General features: G+C 28.6%; 1 protein-coding gene across 1 annotated transcript; it reads left to right on the top strand.

Annotated features, from left to right (window-relative positions):
• The first annotated feature begins 408 nt into the window (after positions 1 to 408).
• Positions 409 to 19,420, top strand: LOC143255162 (uncharacterized). The gene is made up of 6 exons (XM_076510404.1): positions 409 to 621; positions 5,069 to 5,206; positions 7,570 to 7,716; positions 9,107 to 9,221; positions 12,514 to 12,646; positions 13,612 to 19,420. The coding sequence occupies exons 1-6, from the start codon at positions 528 to 530 to the stop codon at positions 13,702 to 13,704; spliced, it is 720 nt and encodes a 239-aa protein (XP_076366519.1). The 5' UTR covers positions 409 to 527; the 3' UTR covers positions 13,705 to 19,420.
• Positions 19,421 to 20,585: the final 1,165 nt, after the last annotated feature.

Raw genomic sequence — 20,585 nt, forward strand, 5'->3', positions numbered from 1 at the left:
TTAGTACTTTAATGTTCAAGTTATTTTAATAAATTTAAATATTTATTTATGAAATCTATCAAACCTTTTAATTTAATGCTCAACTACTTTCTCCATTATCTTATATGTTTCATTTAAAATAAATCACATGTATTGTTTCTTGGCTATGCTCTAAAAGTCTAAACATTAGAAAACATTTTGGATTTTGGAAGAATTTATTTCCTTTAGGGATATATATATTTTAAATGCAATTATTCATTATTATTCGTTTCAAAACTAAGTTAAGCAAACTATGATCAGTATGAATACATTATGATTTAATAATCCAATAATACAATTTACTTTCACTAAAGTTTCTTATATGTGAGATGAGTTTTCTTTATTCATATTTGACGTTACCGTAAGAACATTCAATTATTTTGTAAAGAGGTGGCGCTTTAATGTGATATAAGGATCAGTTTACGTTTTATTTTTTATTTGAGTTAATATCTTTAGTTGTAATTTGTGAGTGGGATGTGCTGTTAATGAGAAATTACTGAGAAAATCGTATGGCGAAACCATTTCAGAACACGAAACTAAAAGCATTGAAATTTGAGTATAATTTCATCATTGTTATTTTCGTAGGATTTTGTCAAATTAAAGGTAAGATTTGTCATCTATAACAGTGTAACTTTTAAGTACAAGAATGAATAGTAGTGTTAGTGTTGCAGTTATGCTGGCTATCGCTGTTCGTATTATTATTAATATTAGTAACATTGAATTTTGAAGTGGTGCTTGTGCAAGCAGTAACATCTAGGCATACCGCAACACTAGTGATAAGTGCATACTATTGATATTATTTAGTTTTTTTAATGCTAGTAATGGTAGTCTGACTTCTAACTGTATTATATATGCATGCATATATATATTCTCGACATCACTGATTCTAACTGTATTATATTTATAATTAATTGCTTATATATTATTAATAATTTACATCTTCCTATCAGAGCAATCCATGTGCTTAAACCTGAAGTGAAACTGTAAATCAATCTGACAATCACTATACTGTATAGTTAATTAAATTTCTAAATACATTGGTCTCATGTTGATTTTAAGATTCCAAAGATAATGCAACACTTCATCAGCTGGGTACCTTTAATTGTAATAATATTTTTGACTGTAATCCTACATGTTCCATATATTGGCAGTATCATTAATATCTGAAAACTTAATGTTTTCAGTTCTAGATTTTGAGGTAATATTGTCTAAATACTTTTATAAGTTATGGACGTGGAGGGATTGTAACATTTACTTCTTTTTAACTTCATTTTTAGGTTATGGTGTTAATAGGATTGATTTCAGTTGGAATTTTTCACATTTTTTGTTGAGTATCAGATGAATTGAGCTATGTGTGAAATTAGATTAGACAAAGAAAAAGGTTAAGGAATTCTAGTTATGTGTAATGCAAGAGTTGTTCCTATTATTTTTATAAAGTTCATATTAGAAATGTGTCCTTGGTATAATTTTCATAGGCAAAAAACATTGATGAAAAAACACAAGATAGATATTTGTAGCTGTAAAAATTTATGAAAAAAAAAGAAAATGGTGAAAAAAACTTCTAACAAGCAACTTATAGGACAGACTACTCATTCAGATGAAAAAACAGACCTTTATGATATTGTAAAATAAGATGCACCTAATAATTTTTTTATCTACATTTAATACATTAAACAGTTAATAATGGTATATATGTTAGTCATGTTTCACACTTACTGTCAAGCTAAAGTAAAAGAAGTTCAAGTTAAGAGTAATAGTTGAGACTATTTGCAGGAAGGCAGGCAGTCATACAGTGTTATAATTTTTTCTTTAAAATACATATAAACAAAAATGAATTATTGATTTAACAATATGTACATGTGCAGAAATATTTTTCATTTTAATTATTTTCTCTGTGAGATTTAAAATACTGTGCTGATAGAATATTTTTTTCTAGTTGAAGCAATTAAGCAAAGAAGCAACAGTGCATAAGGAACAGTCTACTGTGTGAATAATGTAGGTTTATTCACATAAACGTTTGAATTCTTTAAAGAAAGTGTCTTAAGTTTGTTTTGTTATCATTGTATCATTATGAAACTTTAAATTAGTTGCTGGTGTCTAGAACAAAAGACATTTGTGTAGTTTAGTAGTAGAAGTAAGACAAAAGCTCTGTTAACAGAATACACACAAATTCAACTAATTAATAAATGAGACTGATTTGTACAGCTACAAAGTAGTGTATGATCTAAAGAATTAGATTTTGAATATTGAGATTTTTATGCAATTTAAAAACTTTATTATTAGATTTCTTTCAACTAGTTTGTAAGCCACAACAATTGAGTCATCTTCTTAACTGGGTGATGTTTAACATTTTTTATGAATAAATGCTGTACTTATAACATTGCTGTCATACAGTATAACATTATAAGAATGCATCTTTAGAACAATATTTTTTCAAACCCTATTGGAATATGATATATTTCTAAAATTGCAATCATGTGTGATGTTAAAGGAAATTTATCCTGTTATTAGTACAACTACCAAGAGAGACCAATTCTAACTTATTTTAACATCTGAAATACTTAACTTTAAATGTGCAACTTGTACAATTTGGTGATAAATCTGGAACATTCAATATATGTGAAATTGTTGAATGTATTCAAATATGCTAGAACGATAGCTATGATTAGGGTTTCAATTGTAGGAAAGTCGTGGTTTTTGTAATTTTTAACACTATAGAGTTGTTCAACATCCTTTTACCAATATTTATTCATTTTATGTTGAAGAGTTGATTGTTTTTTTGTTTTTTTAGTGATATTTCCATCGTGTTCTACACTATAAAACAGGAAAGTTGTTTATTTCAATAAATGCAGTTTATGTGAATAGTGACTACAATGAAATCTGTTTAGGATTTTAATTTATTGGCTAATGGATTATTGAAATAGAATTTCTGTTAATTAAAAATTGTTCATTATTAGTATTGCAAGAATTAATTTGTATTACTGATAAGATAAATTGTCATATTTCACTACATTACAAAAATTAATGTTACATAACATTAGAGAATAAGGAATCTTAGTCTGTGTAGGCTTTTTTGTTCATTAAGTTAAACTACCCTTCTCCAATAAAACATTCCATGATAATACCTCACCTCCACACACTTGAATCCTTAATTACCTCTCTTTGAAACTTGCATGCTACTGGTCTTGAGTCAAAATCAGGTACTTGATTAATTCTTCTAGTTCTTATTTTGAACATTAAACATGTAGGTAAACAAAAGCTGTATAATTTCACTTATTTCATATTGTTAGATTGCAGAATGTTAATTTAACTACTAAAACTTTTAACATTAAAATGTGTACTTGGGAAAGATTACATCAGTGATTGAAACTTTACACCTGTAAAAACTGTAACTTGCAATAATTGGGAAGTAAACACGAAATGAAACTTTATTAGAAGTGTTTTTTAAGAGTTTTAGGCCATAAGTGCTTAATTATAAGTTTGCAGTTATTCATGTACTTTGTAACCAATCAAGAAAAATGAATTATAACTGATTTTATTATCAGGCAAGTTTAGCCAAAGTAAAAATCTGTTATATTTTGACATTCTTCAAGTAGCTAGGATTTAAATAACATAATACGTCTGATAGTTATGTTATTTTATAATGTTTGAAAACCATTACAAATTGGATAAGAATAAAACTAGAAAAATCTGTTCACATAATATTGTGTAACAACATTTAACTCCTGCACACTAGCTGTAGTAATTTTTCATTTTTACAATAATACCAATGAACTTTCTAAGAGTTTTGTTTATTACTGTAACCAGATTTTCATTATTATTATTTGTTTTACATGACAGAAGAAACTTCCACTGTAATTATACGGTGTCTTGGATAACTGAATTTTGAATCACTTAAATATGTTAAACAAAGCTAAAATAATGTTAATATATTAAAGCTATAATCTAGTGATTTCAAAACTTGTACCCTTATTTCTAGTAATGTGGTTGATAAGAAAATAATTAGAAACAAGTATTTCAAGCATTTATTTAAAAAAAAAGCTTAAAGATGATCAATTACTAGCTGAGACCTCAACTAGACTGCTGTAGACTCCAGCTAAAAACCTTCTATAGTAATTAATAACCTATTCAAATGAAAACACTGAACCTTCTTTTTGTGCCTAACAATAAACAAATTTATTTCTGAAAATATGGGAAGGAGGTATTCCTTCTGGACTCTTTCCTTACATTCATGCCTTCCTGTTCAATATTAGTAATAGTTTTTAATTTCTAAAAAATGGTGATTTTTGATTTCTTAGATCAGCCTCCTTGAGATATCTATTTGCTTATACAACTATTAAGTGACGTAATTATCAATTTTGTAAAAAAGAAATGGATGGATATTTAGCCTATGAACATCCTGTTCATGCATCTGCCTATACAACATGAACAAATATAATTATTACTTGAAAAAACAGAGGATGACACCCTCACATCTATTCTTCTTATACATTATTAAAGGATATTGACATCCAATTTTAAATGTTAAACATAATACATTGTAAAAAACCCAGTAAATTTATACTTTATTTAACATTTAAATATCTAGAGATTGGTAGTGCCAGCCATATTTGCCTTCCAGCTAGCCAGCAACTCAAAATTATGTAGCTTTGCACTAAACAACAAATAAGCTTACTGGCAATATTTTCATTATTTTGATAGATGGAATTCTGAAGGCTATTAATAATTAAAAATCCTACTTTCAACTAGTTGAATATTCTCATGAAAGCTGATTTAGTTTATTTAATTGAAAAAGGTAATAATCAGAACAACTAGTTTCAGTTAGTTGATTATTTTTATGACATTAAATGATTAATCAAAATTTCAACTAATTCCATGAGGTTACAAGACAGTTGCTTGAAGGTAATTGATTGATCCACCCAGTTCTGAAGCTGTACATCTAAGAAATATAGGTAAAAAAGAAAATTTTAGAATTTCATTTATTTTTATAATTATTAAATTAAAACTGTTTTTGTTGAGTTTTAATATGTATTTTTTCTATATTTTATAGATGGAGTAAGCCATATTGGCGAGAAATGCTTTTTATCCACATTTTGCAGAGCAAGTAATTCTTACTGTGATAAAGAAGGAATCTGTAGATGCAAACCTGATTATCCTATACAAGTTGATCCACATAAATGCAAGCAAGGTAGGCTACACGTTTTGGTAAATGTTTCATAAATTTATAATTTTCTGATGTGTTTGTATATAATTATAAAATCATAATGTGCTAATTTATATTTTCAGGTAACAGTAATTTGTTACATATTTATCATGTGATTGACAACAGCTGCATTCTGTCACTGAGATATGTGTTTAATATTTTGTCAATTTTTATCTTCATTTCTTTAAATAATGCCTTCTTTAACAAGAAATAAACTAGCATTTTAACTCATCAACTATACATAGGAATCTATGTAGTTTCTCTTATTTGGGCTTAAAATATTTGAAATGATAGTGTCTTCAATGGAAAAATTGATTTATGTTAGGGAATATTAGTGAATGTAACAGTTCAAAACATAACTAAAATCAGCACACCATCTTCCAAGTAAGTTTTTTAAAAGAGTAAATATTGAGACAAGATGAGAAAGTACATAAACCATTCATTTAATTTAATTTATTTAAAGGAGTGAAAATTGAGATTAGATAATTTCAATCCATGACTTTTCCAGCTAAGCAGATGTTTTTGCCAATCAAACTACTAGATTTTGATTTCTGTGTCATTTTTCACCCTCACTGGTAGTTAAATATAGAACTTGGTATTGCTCTTGACCTATGTCATTTAATTTCTAAACCTTTCATTTATGTATTGCTGTTTGGAGGTTCTGGTTTTTAAATTATTTGTTTCCATGGTGGTATATGCATTGATATAAAAAATTACATAACTTATGTTTTGGTACCTTCCAATCCTATTGTAGTCAACTGTTAAATTATATATACACTTGTATTTTCAAATGATCACTTAGTATTAATAGTTTTGTTTCAGAAATTGGAAATGATTAAATGTTATATTAAATTAGTGTATTTTTATTTGTTACTTTGGTTCTTGAATGGTAGCATCTAAATATATTTTTCCACCTCAGATACTAAAAATAACTGTCTACGAGAAACAATAAAGGTAAAATTATAGTCTGTGCTATCAAAGTTTTAAACTTTACTAAGGCTGAATAACACGTTTTAGGTATTGAGTGTACACCTAGATATCAGATTTCAAAAGTTTGGCTCCATTTCAACGATTTTTAGATCACAAATATTTTATAATTGATAATTTGTAATTTTGTACATTTGTTTAATGTAATTAGCAAAGAAAAGTAATCAAACTTTAATTTATGCAAAGTTTTGAGAAGATTTGTTTGTGATTTAAGGTTATTGATTATAAAAGAAATACTGATATCAATGTATAGGTTTGTATCTCGGAACAGCTGGTATGAGTATTAACACTTTTACTGATAAGCAGAGGACAATGTTTCAACCATCCTAGGCCATCTTCAGATTAACCTGAAGTTAAGTGTTAATACTCATACCAGCTGTTCTGAGATACATTTTTATTTCAAGTGAGTTTCTTGTCATCAAGAATCAAGAATGTATTGGTTTATATTTGCTAGTAAACTGTCATCTCTTGAAAATGTAAGTTTGTTTTGTTTCTCATGAGAGTTTTCTCACAGTTTGCTGTTAACTTTTTATGATCTCACATAATGTTATCTGAACAATTACTAATGAAGCTTAGCTTCAAACTGCCATGAGTCAATAACAAAACAAATAATGAATACAACAAATTAGAATATAGTAACATCAGTTTAAAATACAAACAGTGATTTAATTAGTAATTTGTGTTGCTTTTTATATTGGGTGTTCAAAGTTCATATAAAGATTCTTTTGAAAATTTTAGGAACCAAGCTACAGATCTGTGAATATTTAATTGGTTTCTTTGAGTATTTTTTGCCTCTGAAGATATGTTTTATCTACCTGAAAGCTACAGAAATTTTTGATGTTAATACATTATATGAAGCTAGTTTAGAATTTATGCTGAAGAATGGAAAAAAGTATTCCAATTATTCAAATTCTTATTTATGGAATAATGTTGTTAAGTTGATTGTACTTATTGGTAAAATAACTTGTTTACCAAAAGAAACTGTATCTATTAGCATGATACAATAATGTTATTACAAATTGATATGCTAGGAAGAAAAATTATTTTAATTTTTTTTTTTCAAAGCAGCATCTTAGAAATTTCACAACCTAAAAAATGATAAACACTAAATGAAATAAGATGAAAAACTTAGAAGCAAAGCAAATATATTACTTAGTAACTATTTTATAAGTTCTATAAAATGTGGTCAAGAAGTGATATATCTTTTATCCAGAGATGGTTAATCCTCTCTTAGTCTTTTTGCTTTATTTGTAAACTCAGAGCCATATATCAAATATAATTTTGTCAATAAATTCATCTTATTAGAATACATTAACACATAGTTTATAGTGTGTAATGTATTTCCTTTTGTTCGACAACAGGTAGACGGTATGGGCAGAAATGTGAATATACAGAAGAGTGTACTTATTATGACGAAAATTCTTATTGCACACAACTGCCTTACAGAAGTAATTGTGAATGCTACATAGACTTCTTTTTTGATCCAGATAAGAAATTGTGTTTAAAGTGTAAGTGGAATTTAGCTTCATTAAATAAATTTCAAATTACATTAATAATTAAAATTTAGAAACAAAGTATGTGTTACCTTAAATTGTATGCATTTACACAATGTTCTTTTACTGTATACATTTAGTGCTTTTTTTTTATTTCTATAATCTACTAAATTTTGAGCTTTGGCTGGCACATGCATATTGAACTTGGCTGGTGTGGTTCTGCTTGCATGAAAAGTATTTTTTGATTTTATTTTTGCTTTCAAATTGCTGAAATTTTACTGGTACTTAAATATCCCATTGTTTCTAACAATCAGTCCATTTATTTCTTTGGTGTTTGATTATGTCTTAATGAGAATTTTAATTTATATAATATGAAGCAGTTGAGTTCAGACAACCAGCTGTTGGAAGTAATTGTTTGAATTGTCTTGGGTTAGATATACATTAATACTGTGCAATGATTATATTGGGTTAAAACAGTTTACATTATATGAACATATGTAGATATATAAATGAGTGCAGGAAAATGTTTTACCATGTCATATATTCATTAATAATTTTAATATGCAGACAGCTGTTGGCGTAACAGACATCACAAAAATGTAAAATTAAGGACTTTTTAAATCCACTTGTCACTTGGTTATTATTTTGTTCAAATTGACTTAATCAACAGTTTTATGACATACATGCTCAAAATAAGTTAAATATGTATAGACTCTCAAAACTTAAACACATTTTGAATAAGTGGGACCCATGTCAGTTCTGTAAGAAAAATTACATGTACAGTTAGTTATTTTCTTTAGTTTTGATGAAATTACAAAACTAAGTAAATAGTTTTTTTCTTCTCTGAGGTAATCGTGCTAACCATAAAGTTTTACTGTTTCTGTGTACAACATTTCAGCATTGATTTTGTACTTAGCCATATTAAATAAATAATGAACCCAAGGGAATAATGGAACTTGTAGTGAGTATTTTTGATTGAAAAACATTACTTCCACTGTACACTTACACAGTTTATCTATGTATTTGGGTTTAAACATATATCCATTTTAGTTAACATGCTGTAATTTAGTTGCCACAGGGTAACTGTTTAGTGCTTTTGTCATGTATAAGGATGACAATACTCATGTGGACCTAATTAAATGTGCTTTTTGTTATTTTATGATATTAATACTTCAGTTTCCAATATAATATTCAGACTATATCAGTTGACTGGCATTCTCATTCATTATGATGTGTGCATGGATATATTTATCAGCAAATACTGTCATTGATTGGTATGTGATATATTGGAAGTTTCAATGACTTTGTTGATCTAACTTTTGTATACTGTTGAAAAGATAATTGTACATTTGGACCTATTTGCAGTGTTGTTTGAACATTAAATGAATATTGTCATTTTCTTTAGTTCCAGAACATGAGGACAGTAATCGAAGGTTGATGCTTCCAACTGCTGTTGGTTTTTCATTAGCATTTGCAAGTGTTTTATGTTGTTGCTTGGCTCTAGTTCATGTATTTCGCAGGTGAGAAATTTAAACACACACATTATTGAAAATAATTTATTTAGCTTTTTTTTCTCATGAAAGTATTCAGTTATAAAAATTTATGACAAAGATAAAATCAAAAGATTGAATTTTATTTAGAGATTAGACAATCCTTGATTTTTTTCAAAATTTGTAAGGTCACTAAAAGTTTAAAATAGTTGTTGATTGTGTAGTTATTTGAGAAAAAAATGTTTGTTTCATGAATACCATGAACAACTGTTACATGTTATGGTCTTTGGGGCAAGTATAATCCTGCTTAATGTAATGTTTGTTATTTATATTTTGCTTATTTCTAAATATTTATCTCGTGTTACCTTTTGAAAACATTGTTAAATTGTTCTTCTGAGTTAATGAATAATGTGATTTCAGTGTAAGTTTTAACCACAGTATGATGTGTGTGTGTGTGTATTTTCACTGACAACATTTCAAATCACATGTTAGCTGTCAGTTTCTTATACTGGCTAAAGTGTATGCATAGTTTAAATCTGATTATAGCTACTACAACATAGTTGAAAGCATACTAAAACATTTAAGCATGGAGAATTCTTGTGTTAACTCTTTTACAAATGTATGGGTTACTAAATTTTCAGCTTGGAGTAAAATATCATGGTAACTTGCTAATTGGTAAGAAAAACTTCTATTAACTGTTTCTGTAAATATTTATAATACTGTATTCAATATTTGATACTTGTAGCATATTGAGGGATGCACAGCACATATTTAAACTTAGAAATGATAGTCACAATTAAATTCTTACAAACTACTTTTTAATGAAAGTTTAACTTTTGGAAGCATTTTTTGGTTCTTTTTGTATTTCAGATAATAATTTAACATAAAAAAAGAATACTGGGGGGAGTTCTTTAGTACAAGCTTTGAAACGTTTTTTTTATAGTCATGTCTATCTTTATTTTACTAGTTTTATGTTTCTCTTGAGCTTCACATTGTTTTAGAGATATTTTATGGTTTGTCAGTAGCTGTTCTAGTTCTCCTTTGTGCTTATCTGTTCATCAGATGTCTCTCCCTTTGATGAAGCTGTCAACTTGATGATGTATCTGTGACTTGCAGTGGGATCCCATAGTTTCTTGATTCACTTCATCAATGGTGTTTTGGTTGACTAGTTACACCACTGGTCATAGAAAGAGGGTTTGTTTAACCTATGGTCTTAAAAAATCTTAGTAGTAGGTCATCAGCTCTTTTACCTCTTTTTTTCTTTCCTTTTCTCCATACAGAAACCTGTTTCATCTTAATTGAAAAAGTGCAATAACTTTTATTCAAGGAAACACTTGTTAAAGTGCAACCCAAATTTTGGGTTTTATTTTTACTTCATTATGATTCCTCAGTGTATCTCGCTTCTGAATTGATTTTTTAATGTGTTCCACGGTTAAAGAAGGAAAATTACCACAAGTTATGTTGCCATTTGCAGAAGACTTTGGGGCTGCCAAAGTAATATATTGTAGACATTTTCATATTCTAATATATTTACTCTTTTTTCATTATCCTTGTTTTGAACACAAAAACTATCACTTTCTAGGCAGTTGATTGCTTCTTGCATCATTTCAACTTTGTACTACACAGATAGTGAAATTCAATTTTTTTGTGTTCATTATTTTGAAAAATCCAAATCCCACTATTAACCATATCAGTTTGTCCATTCTTCTCAATGTTTTGAACCTGGGCAGGTTACAGCTACTACAACTACATCAGTAGATTTTGAAAATACTGTTTCTATGGCACTTTGATGACTGTAGCATCTTTGATATTGCTGAATAAGGCCCATCTGCACCTTCTTTGTGATATACTTTCTTCATTATTAGAGACTCAGATGACATTAAGCTGGTAGATTGATGGAAGTAACACTACAAAAATATTTCGTTAGAATTTCCAATCTCAAGTCATCATTAATTTATCTACGTATAATTCAGCATACTTTGAGATCTTTGGTCTCTAATGAAACTATGGAACTATGTAGGTGTTCTGGAATTGTAGCAGTGTGAAACATTTATATGGACTTTCCAGTTATTAGATTTTGTGAGTTATTTGTCTTGATAAATTTGTGGTTGTCACCTTTATTTACATCCTGGAGAAAACATACTCTCAGGTTCTGTGTCTGGAGGCTGTATTCTTAGTCTTTTGGATGAGTACTCATTCTATCATTTTATGGGCTTGTCATATTCCAGGAGTAAAGTATCTTGCAGATCATCTTCCACAACCATCGAAGATAGTGCCCAAAGAGTGACTCCTTCCTGCTTACACTTTGACATTTCTGTATGTGTATTGTTTGTTTAATGATTGATATTTTGCAAACTCATGGAACCACAATTATTTGTTTTATGGCACATGATTGATCATGGAAACACCTTTATAAATATCTTTAAGTTTGTATTCTGGAAATATCACACTATATTTACTAAATATATAGTAATTTCCTTTTGAGGACACCTTTTTGACTGTCTTGGCTTTGGTTTCATCTGTGTTGTATGTGCATCATTTAGTTTTCCTTCTACTTCTCAAATGCTTCTGTGGTAGTCCAGAACCAGATGTTTCTAATTCACCCACACAGTTTTTGTTTGAATTTTCATCCTTGGCCTCTTTCATTTGGTCAGTGAGATTTTATTCCTAATTTACAAGAATAACAATCAGTTATGCTAGTTTAAATGTATTTTTGCAAGTGTTGTTGGAGGAATATACACTGAATATATGAGAGAGTGCCATAGAAAACATACAAGTCATGACAGTATTACACTGAGACTTTCATATACGACTGACTAGGTCCATTCATGTGATCAGTCATATAAAAAAAAATCAAGTGCAAAATGTGCTCATTAATTTAAATTACTGAGCTGTAAGGCTCGCAAGTTAATTGGTTCTAATAAATCAGGTGATTTATAACCCTTAGTATTGTACAAATTTAAGTTTAATAAAAAAAATATTCAAGTTTAAATTCATGATTATTAACATTCAAAAGTATAATTTTTTATTGTGCTTGGAGAGGGTCTTTAACTCCTGAATTCTGTAGAGTAGCCCAAGAGTTGGCATTGAGTGGAGTTGACTAATTACTTTCACTCTAGTACAAAATAAAGGGCAATTATTGCAAATAGACTTTGAAGCTTTGTATAAGTGGCTTAGAAAAACAAAACAGATACAGAAAGTGTACATGTCAATTTGTTTTTCCTTGTTTTTAAAAAAATTATAAGGTTAATAATATCCAAGAGTCATTATTTTTTTAATTTTATGAGAATTGTTATTTTTGATAGACATTTCATATTTTCAGACGAAATATGCAGAGAAATTGTTTCTCATGGTTTCAAAGAAATAGAACATCTTCAGTCCAAACAGAAGACCAGACTACACGATTACCTACAAGAGTTGATAATTTACCTTCTTATGAAGCAGTTGTGTCTGAGGTATGAATCTAATGTTATACATTAGCATTTTAAGAATTGACTTTCTATATTGCAGCAATGCATGTGAAATAAAATAGGTACACAAACGCTGCATATTGAATGGTTCCAAATTAGTACATGTAAGTTTACAATGTAGTTTGGGTGGAATGTAGAACAGTGGAGACTGTTTATGTATTGGAATTGGACAATGTTTAAACTATAAAATTCAGGAATACATAGTTTTCAATAAATATAAAATTATTGCCATTACAAATTTAAATTTCGTAAAATTTGCTTATGTTTTATTACGGCATTATACAGTTTGTACAATGTGTCTTAGGAAATTTGTCAGTATTTTATTTAAAAAAAAAACAACAGCATCTGTAATATGAGTTTTGAAGACCTCTATGCATTTATCTGCCTTAATTGTGTAAGGTTTTTAACTCAGTATTTAGTGGCTTATTAAATTAAAACTGTGTAAAACTGGCAATTTGGTTACTTGTCAGTTATGTGAAATTGTAAAAATGTTTGTACAAAGGTCAGGTACCTAAAACTCCATTTCAGGTTGTTCTTCATAATGATTGAGTCATCTGGAAACTATTTTTCTAGTTTTTATTAATGTTAGGCCTATTTTTAAAATTCTGTTACTTGTTTAATGATCAATATCATATTTTAGCAATGAGCATTTCACTTTACCATGATCATTTTCCAGGCTAGTGTTGGGTGAACAAATTAAAGAACAGATAATTTGAAAAAGAGTTAATTTAAAGGTAAAAGTGAAAAATCCATAAATAAAGTTATGTAACCTTTTAAAACGTGAAAAAAACGTATTTCAGATAACCATTGTAGACAAATTCTAAAACTGTTATATTATAAGTGTGTTTATATAAACTATTCTAAATACACAGGTGTATTTACAACACTATAGAGTTGTGGTTTTATGTTATAAAATCTGTATCAATATTTTTTCCATTTATCACATGTAGGACAATGTTGAGGAACCTCCTCCTGTATATGAAGAAGCTATTAAAGCTCCACCAATCATTACCAAAACTGTTTCCAATAGTGATAAGCCATGACTTAGGTGTTTTTTTAAACAAACATCCTGTCCTTTAACATTTGCTCCAGAAACTGTTGCACATCATCAGCTTAATGATACAGACCAGGGATCCTTTTTTTATTTTTTCAAAGACTGTTGTTTACTTCTAGATATGAAACTAGATGTTTATCATTTACAGTCAAATTATTTTAGAGAAAATATCTTCACAGAGTGGACCATTTCAGGTTGTTTTTACTTGTCTAAATTTTTGGCTAGAATTCTTTAAGCTGTTATCCTGTGTTAGCAGCTTGCATAAACATTTCCATCAATATAAACAAAAATATCTTCAGATTTATTTGATAATTTAGATATAGGTATTAGCTTACACAGTTGCATTAGGGTGAATAATATTAAAAATTGTCTCTGTTGTTCATATAATTCTTTTGAGTGAAACATGATTTACTGTTTGAAAGCAGTGTGAAATGTGCACACTAATTATATAGCAACTTACTCCAAAGAAAAAATACAAATAATAATTAAGTTAGCATTAAGTTCTGATGTTGTGTTGGGTGTTTAAATAGACATGAGATTGTGTGTTTTATGTTTTTGAGATTAAATAAATTTTCTTCTATTTTATCTTCCCTATTATGTAATTCAGTAATATTTGAATGTTGGTGTTAGTGATCCTTTCTCTGAATTTCATATACTGAAGTCTGTGTTTTATATAAAATATTTATATACAGTTTTTGTGTATGTAATTTCATGTAGATTTATCATAATTTTAATGAATAGACACAGAACTTTATTTCAGAAAATCAATAATGGTTTTGACAATTTTTATATACAGAAGAGAGGGATAAAGTGAATAAGGAATGAAGTTAAAACATTTGTAGTAATTATAATTATAATTGCTTTTAATTCAAGAATTAGTGTCATGGCAAACTAGCTTACAAAGAAGTTAGAGGGAAGTTTTCATTAATATTTGATTAGAATACATATTAAAAAAATAGAATGTGTAACACTGGCATTGAAAAGCAACATGCCAGTTTGTTGACAATGTGCATCCATTTTGCACATGTAAAATAATTATGAAACTTGTAGTGACAAGATTGTGTGTGTGTGTGTGTGTGTGTGTGTGTGTGTGTGTGGATACTTGTGGAAAGTATCTCAGGGAGAGAAACAGGGATTACATTTATAGGCTGAAAGTTTGACTTTTCAATAAATTGCTATGTATGTGACTTTTTGTTCAAGTTACTTCTGTGACATTCATAGTGAATGAGGTTGTAACAAACAGTTGTCTAGTATTCAGCAGATGTCATTAAAGATTTAGATAGGTGGCTACCTGTTTACTCATAGGCAGCACCTTCTGTAGGAACAAAACCTTTCTAGGCAAGGCTGTAGATTTATTATTGTGAAATTTAAGCTCAAAATAGGACTACTGAGTTGTACTCTGAACTTGAATTTATTGACACATTATGTAGTAGTTTTCTAGAAATTAATAACAGATGAACACATCACTCTAAGTAACAGTTTTATTTAGAACTAGAAGGTCATAAAGACAGTATTGGAACAGTGGCTGATGAGGCAAAAATGTATTGGGCCAATTCATACTTTATTACCACAGGAGTGTTATTCCCAATGTGATTTTGACATTTTGACATCTAGTTTTCAAAAAATAGATTCCTGTTATTTTATAATTAATTGTGTGTCATTATGGTGTATTACACACAGTTCTGTTAAACCAAGCAGGGTTTGAACTTTCTTGATTACTTTGTAGTATTAAGGTTAACAAGAAAGTTCCGTTTCAGAGTAATCCAGGACCAGGATGAGTAAACAGAAAAAAAAATCAACATTTAACAGATAAAGGGGAGAAAACACACAACATAAGTGAACAAGTAAACAAAATTTTTAATTTGCAGTGCAATATGTCAAGTCTTACTGGCTAGTCTCTATTGCTTTATTTCTACTGGCTGCTAGGGTTGAAAATTTTTTTTTTCTAAAATTTCTAACCCTAGACGGAGCCAGAACAAAGTAAATTCTGATTTACTGTCAAAATTAAGAGTGATATGCCAGACTTCACGTCACAGACTATTCCAAACAACATTTATAGGGATGAAAATCCCTATGACATATTAATTTGTAGAAGTATGTGAAGAGACCCTTGAATTGGACTCGCACTCTACCAGCATTCTCAGACACAGGATCAAGTGATACTATGTTGAAATTGTTGGTATATGAGACTTCACTACAAAAGGATTAGTTCGTGTTTATGCTTAAAATGCTACATGCAGAAATTGCATAGAACTCAAAACATCATATGAATGTAAGGAAGGTGCATTTTATGGCTATTTCATATATCTCTATATCATAGCATAAAACTAATAACAGTTGAAAAGTATAAATAGCTTCTTATAATCCTATAATATCATTAATCAATGCAATCCTTGTGGATACTTCTACAAAGTTCAACTGATAAACATGACAGGGCACACAAGATCCCAAGACAGATTCTATGCCTTTTATCGTACTAAAGCTTGAACTCTGTCAAGATGGATGGTCAGGTGCTTAGGGCATTTGACTCGCAATCTGAGGGTTTTGGGTTTCAATATCCTTCTCACCAAATATGCTCATCCTTTCAGCCATGGGGACATTGTAAAGTAATGGTTAATCCCACTATTCATTGGTAAAAGAGTAGCCCAAGATTTGGTGGTGGGTGGTGATGACTAGCTGCCTTCCCTCTGGTCTTTCATTGCTAAATTAGGGACAGCCAGCACAGATAGCTCTCGAGTAGCTTTGTGCAAAATTCAAAACAAACTAAACGCTGCTAAGATTCTTGCTATGACAGAAGCGTTTGTTTTTTTTTCAGCTGGACTAATAAAGTTTTTAATACAAAGACAAGACGTACATATCTCTACAAGACATATCTGTGCATGTGTGTGTATACACACATGAAACTATTTTATTCTTGTGATGTAAAGTGACAAATACAGTTTACTTTGGATCTGCCTAATTTTTTTTTCTTTTTCAAAAACATTTTTTTCCATCATTTGTTGCTGAAACATCTATCAGTGTATTGTTTATTTTCTTAGTACTTTGTCATTGTTTTATTATATCCTAATACTTCTGTCTTCTTTCTAACATTACTTGAGTTATTGTTTCTATTTTTCATGTTTTTAGTGTATCTTGAAGGTTTAAAACTGACTTCTATAAGCATCTCATTTGCCACTCCAAGTTTATATCTTAATATATCAGAGAACAGGTAACATTATGCATAGCTTTTCATTAAATGAACAAACCAAAGAAAAAATTAAAATATGGTACATTTGGGTTTCTTAGTGTAAACAAAACCTATAAATTCTCAAGTGTTATTTATGTGAAGTTTTTTTCCAGACTATTTTGATTATTTGACAAAGAATGTTTTTTTTTTTCATTTTTAGAAATTCACCTGTTACGATTTTGATTTTGGCTTTACTTTTAACTGCCTGTGATTTTTTAATAGATTGTTTTTTATTTTATATTTAGCTCCTGAAAAATTACAAGAATAATGAAATATAAGGTATAAAATATAACATTTTGTGTTTTATCTGGGGGTGTAAATCTGTAGACATCAAATTTCATCAAAAGGTGAGAGAAACATTACATAAGTAAAACCAATTAATTGCAAAATGCTATTTAATAAAAAAAAAACTAATTTGTTAGCCACAAATATGCATATAATGACATGAGTATCTTAACAGGATATGTGTATAATATTAACAATGTATGTTGCCATTTTAATTTTAGCACTTAAATTCAAAGAAATTATGTGCTTTACAGTTTTAATTGTAAGGTTAATACAAATAATAAATAAAAGGGGTTTTAAAGCTCTACTTGGTCCAGGAATAATATAGAAATAAATTTATAAATAGTTTTGGTAAATTTTTTTTATCAACTTTTGATGTGTATTTGTTTATTTTATAAAGTACAGTTAAAACAAGGTTTATTGTTTAAAGAACTTTTAGTCACTGATGTCTTTCAACTGGATCTGTTTGAATCTTATAAATATTATATGAATTGATAACTCACTAAACTAATCTTTAGTTAAATAGTAGACTGAAAAAGTTTTTTTACACTTTTTCTTGAATATTTGCAGACATTTTAACTTGCTCAGAAGTATAAGATACTATATAAGTATTTTGAAATATGGCTCATGTGGACATGATATGAAGTACTGGAAGTTGTGTTTATTATCTAACATCATATCTGAGAACTTACTAAAATGTTTTCCATTTGTGTGTGTTGTTAACTTGTACTGTTGATATAATGAGTGGCATGCTTTAAATCAATAACTATTTATTAAATTTATTTTACTTATTTCTCTAAATTCATTCAAAGAACTGAGATGTCAGGGATTAAGTTGTAGTAAGAGTACTGAAACTGAACTTAAATTAGTACCATTTTAATTTTAAGAGAACACTTTGAAGAAATCAGTTTATTAAACTTGCATAGTATATTAGTTTGTACTAATCTGGGATTGGGAAATAAGATTTTTTTTTCTTAACTGTCATGTGGAGTCTATCACATACTTATTTCCTTTGTTTGCTTGCTTCATATAAATAGTGACTTCAATAATTTTTTTTAAGAAGAGCACTTTTGCATACCATATACTTTTACCTTTATAAAAGAATAGAAATATTTCTGCTCTTAAGAGGATTTTGAAATTAATTATTTAAATAAAAATAAATCAGTGTATACTAATAATGTTCTTTATAATTAGCAGCCGATACTTTATTAATACTTTGTTGGAGTTTTCTTGATACCAAATCACTTGAAATCAATATCACATTACAGGATAGAAAATAATAAAGCTTTTATTAAAATCACATGCCATGGGGTCTTATTCTTTCTTGGTATAGGTTTGTATATGTGTGAAAGGTCTATATGATTATGAAATGTAATAAGTTTAATGTTAATATAAAGAGATTTGACCATAAATATTTTTCTGTGTAATTATTCAGTTCCATTTGTTCTATTCAACATTTTATTACAGTTTTATATATTTATAAATGATGCATACTTCAACTACTAACATCAGTGGTGCAATGTTAAAACTTTTCATGTTATTAGAATTATCAGATCCGAGGTGAACATAGTAGCAGCATTGTTACTCCTTGTTATTTATGTATCAAATAATTATTTTTTTATCAGTAGAATACTTATAGATAAAACCAATGTAAAATGTTTTACTATACATGTATCTAAATAAAATGTTTATATCTTAGAGTTTTAAAAAATGGCTATGAATAGTTTCATATGATCCTTTTATAATCACTGTAAAAGCTTTATTTCATCTACACTGTGCAGAACTATGAAATCTTGTGATGTTGCTATGAATGGATACACACATAAATGTACTTACACAACTATTATAAATCCAGCCATATTTTTAGATGCACAAATTAATCAAATTTTCTGCTTGCTTATGTTTTTTTTTTTTTTTGGGGGGTAGTATATTAACTATGCAAAATAAGTTTATGTGTACTTAACTGTATAATATTAAATGTTAATTAGAAGAAAGTGTCATTCCAATAATTTTTTGATCAGATGTGACAAGCAAGTACTAACCTTTTGTGGATCTCAATATTAATAAAGTTTAATGTATTGTAATTATTTGCATAAAATGAAATGTATTTAAAACTGTCAGTCTTTATTACTGTAATTATACTGTCTATATTTTATCAATGTATAAGTAAAGTTTAATAAATGAAGTAAAGGTATTTGCTAATTGATTGCTAATTATTTAAGATTTTTCACAACAACTTACTACTAGGTAATCCATTGTAAACAGTCGACATGTTTTAAATATATACACTTAGAGAAATCACAGTCAAACCTCATTCTTTCAAATTTTTATCTCTACTACACACTAGAATATATTCAACCATATCTTCCTGTTAATAGGCCAGTTCTCTTAACTACATAAAACGTGGTCTAGAATATACCACATGCTTCACTCATTCATTTGTTATTCCAAGGGATTCTTAAAGGACACAGGAAACTCAAATGCTGCAAAGAAATGGTTAGATTTAGATGGTTAGTATACAGTAGGGGTACAGAAAATTCAAATGTTGTAAACATGAACTAGGTACAGAACTTTTATTTTCATATAGTGAAAAAGGTCCTAATTCACAGCTATCATTTCAGCACGTTTGGGGAAGTTTCAAATTCTTTTATGGATGTTAGATATTTCAAATTTATCACCAATCTGGAGATACTTAAGTTGAAAGTTTCACTGTGACTTGTTTAACAACTGACCACAATAAAATAAATGCACAGTTGATTTTAACAATAAAAGTAGGCTAGTAAAGAAAGGTTCAACTAAACATTATGAATGACATATTAATAAACATATTTAAAAAAAACAAAAACATTCAGGATTCTCTCCAAAGACTTCATTTTATGTTGATGTTCAGTAAGGAACGTTTTTCTTCATTGAAGTTTTCAACTAAGCACACAAGTTTATGGTTCGGGCAAATCTGGTTTCTCTGTAATAAAAATGAAGTGCTTAAAAAATCAAACAATTAGTTTTAATATAAAGTATTCTTAGCGTTTTTACAAGAATTCAAACCCTTTCTTTCCAGAAATTGTTCAATTTTGGTGAAAGATGTTTTTAAAGCAAACAAAAAATTTAAGTGGAGAATTGTACATCATTTGAAATTTGCTAAAAGCCTTTAATTACCTGTTTTGAAATGTATCTATGGAAGATATTACAATTTGCTAGCCTAAAAAGTGTCATTAGGCTCTTTGCTAGCAGAACAAAATATTGTATTCAATTGCGTATTCAAACCTGAGAATGAAATGCATTAAAACCTTTCAAATCAAATTACAAAAGTTCTTTTTTGTTATTGCCTCCCAGTGGCTCAGCAATAAGTCTGAAAGTTT

This window comes from Tachypleus tridentatus, chromosome 7 (assembly GCF_004210375.1).
Source record: "Tachypleus tridentatus isolate NWPU-2018 chromosome 7, ASM421037v1, whole genome shotgun sequence".
NCBI lineage: Eukaryota > Metazoa > Arthropoda > Merostomata > Xiphosura > Limulidae > Tachypleus > Tachypleus tridentatus.

Bases quoted from the DNA above. Each gene is read 5' to 3' on its own strand.
- LOC143255162 (XM_076510404.1), top strand. From the start codon at position 528: ATGGCGAAACCATTTCAGAACACGAAACTAAAAGCATTGAAATTTGAG. The intron at 9,222-12,513 runs GTGAGAAATTTA...TCATATTTTCAG, and splicing joins CTAGTTCATGTATTTCGCAG to ACGAAATATGCAGAGAAATT. The intron at 12,647-13,611 runs GTATGAATCTAA...TATCACATGTAG, and splicing joins ATGAAGCAGTTGTGTCTGAG to GACAATGTTGAGGAACCTCC.